This window comes from Vigna radiata, chromosome 10 (assembly GCF_000741045.1).
Source record: "Vigna radiata var. radiata cultivar VC1973A chromosome 10, Vradiata_ver6, whole genome shotgun sequence".
NCBI classification, from domain to species: Eukaryota; Viridiplantae; Streptophyta; class Magnoliopsida; order Fabales; family Fabaceae; genus Vigna; species Vigna radiata.
Window position 1 is genome coordinate 1614710 of NC_028360.1, and position 4418 is coordinate 1619127.

General features: G+C 33.4%; 1 protein-coding gene across 1 annotated transcript; it reads right to left on the reverse strand.

Annotated features, from left to right (window-relative positions):
* Positions 1 to 725: 725 nt before the first annotated feature.
* On the reverse strand, positions 726 to 2777 carry LOC106775502 (septum-promoting GTP-binding protein 1). Its single transcript, XM_014662635.2, has 6 exons — positions 2319 to 2777; positions 1824 to 1944; positions 1635 to 1731; positions 1520 to 1559; positions 1140 to 1223; positions 726 to 987 (listed from the first exon to the last, which is right to left on the reverse strand). The coding sequence occupies exons 1-6, from the start codon at positions 2649 to 2651 to the stop codon at positions 823 to 825; spliced, it is 840 nt and encodes a 279-aa protein (XP_014518121.1). The 5' UTR covers positions 2652 to 2777; the 3' UTR covers positions 726 to 822.
* Positions 2778 to 4418: the final 1641 nt, after the last annotated feature.

The following is a 4418-nucleotide window of genomic DNA, read 5'->3' on the forward strand; positions in this document are numbered from 1 at the left end:
AAGATCATTTCGAACAAATCTGACTTGGAACCATCATTGTTATATTAAGCCAAAAATATAATATGAGCTAAATATCATGAGAATCCATTTGAAATTTGGTAGAAACAAACTGACGAACTTTAAAAATTGTTTTAGAAGTACTTAATTTTTTTAAAAGATGGATTAAATTAAACTATATATAATTGCTTCGAGTTATTTTCAAATGTTGAATATTACAAATTGTTTTAACGCTTACACTTGTATTTTTGGAGCAATAAATAGATTTAAGGTGAGATTTAAAACTAAATGAGAAAATTGAATTTGATTCATCGGAATGGTATTTTGTGTCTTAAAAAAAATTAAAAATAATAAGAATAATTTTATCAGTGAAAAAGATTAAAGATAATAATAATATAAATTACATAATTAAAAATTAATTAAAGTTGGTTTTAGTATATTGATTTTTTCTTAACTAAAAATTGATTTATTAGAAACGTTTGCTTTTAAAATTAAATACTAAGTTACAACTGGAAACATGTAGTACTATGAACATTTATCACTAGACTAAAAACTATAATCATTAATTTTTCTATTTAAAAAAGGTAACAACTTGAGTGACACCTTAATTGTGACTCGACTTATCTAATATCCATCAAATGATAAATCTTTTCTCTCATAAATCAATGAATTTCCCCATTTTTCTATACTCAGTAAAAAAAAAAAAAAACTTCAACTCATATAATAAACTATACGAAAGAAAATTTAGTGAATATGAATGTTTTTTTTTTCTTTAAAATGTTGTTATCTTTGTCCTGCTATTTACATATAAATGTGAAATACATCTCAAAAGTCAATAGTGGGCTCTCCTAGTGTCAGATTTCGTTCCAGTTTCCATGGCAAATTAAAGAGTTTGGCCATGATAAACTTGAAGATTTTGTTCACATTTATATTGTGGGTTGCACTTGAGAAAAAAAGCGTAGCTTTCATTGCCCTTGCATATGCCCTTGCCTGTCAGTAATCAAACTTCAACATCACTAATCCATACTTAATCAATAATCATCCTTTAAACAATTTCCTAAACAAAAGGGCCAAGATTTCAAAACAACACTCTTCAATTTCAAATGTTTGAAATCTTGTACTGGTGAGCAATAATCATTTACCTGTGTTACAATTGTCCATTGCACATCAGGAGGAAGTCTAACAAAGTCATCAAATTTGGTTCCTATCAGAATGGGAATTGCAGTCTGTAGTAAATAAAATGAAGAACATGAGTGAGCTCATTAATGAATGACACTGATTTTTCCATTTTAACACACAAAAACAATCACTAATATGTTGTGTGTTTGGTCTTAGTTAGAAGTTTACACCACATACTTATCCTAAATCATAAGGGTCATTAAACCTTTGTGAAAATCATGCATGTGCCTTGTCCTTTTCTTTGTACTATTCCATGTGAAAAGGTATTAATTATCTGTACCACACACAATGAATTCATGTAATTTTTCAAAATTATTGACCATCTCAAGTTCAATTTTTCTACCTGGTTCCACTTTCTTGCCTTACTGTACCACCCCACAACACTGCAAACACATAAACACAAAAAGGTAAACAAATATCTTTGCATTTTTGCTGTCAAAATATGTTTCCACAGCTACCTGTTCAGTGTACAACGATTGGTGAGATCAAACATGATCAAAATTGCAACTGAATCTTTGCAAGCCATTGGAATTTGATGAAGAGAACCTGTGTCACCTACATACATACACCAGCAAAAATTATTCAACATTAAAACTTCACTTAAAGTTACAAGCCCAAAAAAGCCTTCAAAGTTCAAAGTTAAACACCTGCAACATCCCAAATGCTAAAAGAAATTCTAGCTCCTTCAACTGATAATGTTTTGTCCATCAGATTAAGTCCCTTCATCTGCAAGCTCCTCTTTTCTTGCTCATCCCCCACATACTTTATCTGAAAAAAGTAGTCACACTCATATATTAAAACAAGAAATGGGAAAAAAAAATAACAAATTAATGACAAAAAGAAAATCTTTTTCCGCTTAAAACATAAACCTAAGTGTCAATGTTTGTTCCTAATGAAAAACAGAAAGACAACCAAAGTGCATAAATGAAAAGTGAAACAAAAGCTAAGAAGAAATTAATCAGAACCCATTTTAGATAAGTAAAAAGTGAAACAAAAGCTAGGAACAGATCAAATTAAAACTCGAAGCTAGTTTTTCTAATATGACAATAACCAGGGAAAAATAACTGATACACATTTCAGATGAATGAAAAGGGAAAAAGAAGCAAGGAATAAACTATATATTGAAGCATGAAAAAAGGTACCACAAAACTGGTTTTTCCAATATGGCAATCACCAAGCAAACTGATCTTGAGGTTGACCAGATCAGAGTCAGAGTCACATGGGGTGGTAATGGGGTGTCCATGCAGGGAGGAGGCACCGTGCACGGTGGCCGTGGAAGGGGGGCTACGGAGGGGCAGTCTGAGGTAAGGGGCAGGTGAAGGTCTTCCAAGACAGCAGAGAAAGATCCTGTCCCAGATGAAACGACCAAGAAAGGACACCGTATGAAACATGTTGCAGTTAAGGTTGACATGATGAACCATTCTGTGACATACTTGAGTTGTTCTTCTTCTGCTCTTGCCAATGATTTTGGCCATGGAAGAGTGTCTTCTTCTTCTTCTTCTTCTTCTACCTTTTCTCTATGCTCATTACTTCATCGCTTGTGTGTGCCTTTACTTTGGTCCCATCAACGAGGCATAAATTCTCGTGCATTCAATATGTTTAAATTGTTAATTGTTCTCTTTTTGGTTTGACAGAATAAACAATAAAGTTTTTTTTTTTTTAATAATATTCCCCAAGACTTAAAGTTGAAAGTTGTTTGGTTTATGGATTTAATATTAATGATGGACATTCCTTGAACAATTAATTACCATTCAACCAACCAATAACGACTAAGATAGATCTTGAAATATAAAAAATAAGAAAGAAAATATTTAGCAGATATTGCGAATCATATATAATTAATGTATAAAAATGTCCATTTTTTTTATTTAAATGTATATTTTCTATTATTGCATATGAGAAAGAAACGAAGAGGTCAATCTGAGGTGCTTGAGTCATATTTCTGAGACTCCAAAGGAGTCCATGTGGCCGGCTATGGTAGAAGAAAAAAATGTAAGGGTATTGTAGTAGTTGAACACAGGGTAGTTTCGTAAATAACGATACCAAGGCTTATGTACGTGTTTTTGTCCACATCTGCTAAGCGTTTTTCTGACTTGTTTCTGTGTTATGCTTTTAAAGATCACAAAAAAGATGGTAAAAATGATAAAGTTAAAAAGAGTGGTTATAATAACAAGGAATTTATCCAAATGAATGTAGAAAGAGTGTTGCTTCTTCTTTTATTCCCATGTTTTCATGGAATCAAACGTACATTTTATCATAAGCATATAGAAAAGGGGCTAGAGGAAAAAAGTAAAATAAAAAAATAAATAAAGTTGTTTGAATTTAATAAAAAATTAAAACATGTGGAAAATAATCAAAATTTTAAAAATCTTATTAGGTTATAGTTATTTTATTAGGTTATTTAAGTCGTTTGATATAATCATATGTCGATGACTAGAAAAAATTTTAAACATGGACATTCATTTTTGTTTCAGATTGAGACCCGAAACCGAACACGAACACGAACTAAACGGTTTCCTTTGCCTGCCTTGATAAGTTATATCCTCACGTCTGATCGGGTGCTACCTGTGTGTTAGCACTCCGACGCTTAAGTTAGCAAAGTCACCTTAATCTCAAGATAAGAATAACTAGATCAAAAGGTATCCAAACCTGGTATACGCCTTTATATTTATAGGCATCTGACTAAATAAGTGGGCATTAACTACCTGTAACGGCTGATCCATAATTCCACAAAACTCGTCCACTCTGTAACGGCTGATCCATGATTCCACGAAACTCGCCCACTAAGTGTAACTGCCCCCTACATTTCCGCAAAGTTCGTTCCACCTAACCTTCACGTCCTCTCCTCCTTCACGTATCCATCCTCTCTTTCCAACCGGTCAACTGCTCCTCCTCCCTGATTGGTGATTATCATTCTTTGGTAACTTAATCTGCCTACATCTGAATGGCCTACCCACCACCTCCTTATTACTTCTCACCGATCAGCGTCACTACCTCCTCGATCGGTGCATGTGTTTACCTGACCGGCTGCCCTCCTACAATACACAGGCCCCCCAAGCCCTAAGCGATTACATAAGCGAAGGGGTTTAAATGCAACTAAAGTGATGATTGATCATTGGGTTGGGCTGACGTGACTTTTCAATCACCATAATATATAACTGTTAAAATATGAAGGGCTCGGATCAAATCATTTGTCATTCAAAGTGGGATTTGAAAAGTCCGCTGCTCTCCACCATTGGATC

Bases quoted from the DNA above. Each gene is read 5' to 3' on its own strand.
- LOC106775502 (XM_014662635.2), bottom strand. From the start codon at position 2,651: ATGGCCAAAATCATTGGCAAGAGCAGAAGAAGAACAACTCAAGTATGT. The intron at 1,945-2,318 runs GTACCTTTTTTC...TACTTTTTTCAG, and splicing joins TTGGAAAAACCAGTTTTGTG to ATAAAGTATGTGGGGGATGA. The intron at 1,560-1,634 runs GTAGCTGTGGAA...ATGTGTTTGCAG, and splicing joins AATCGTTGTACACTGAACAG to TGTTGTGGGGTGGTACAGTA.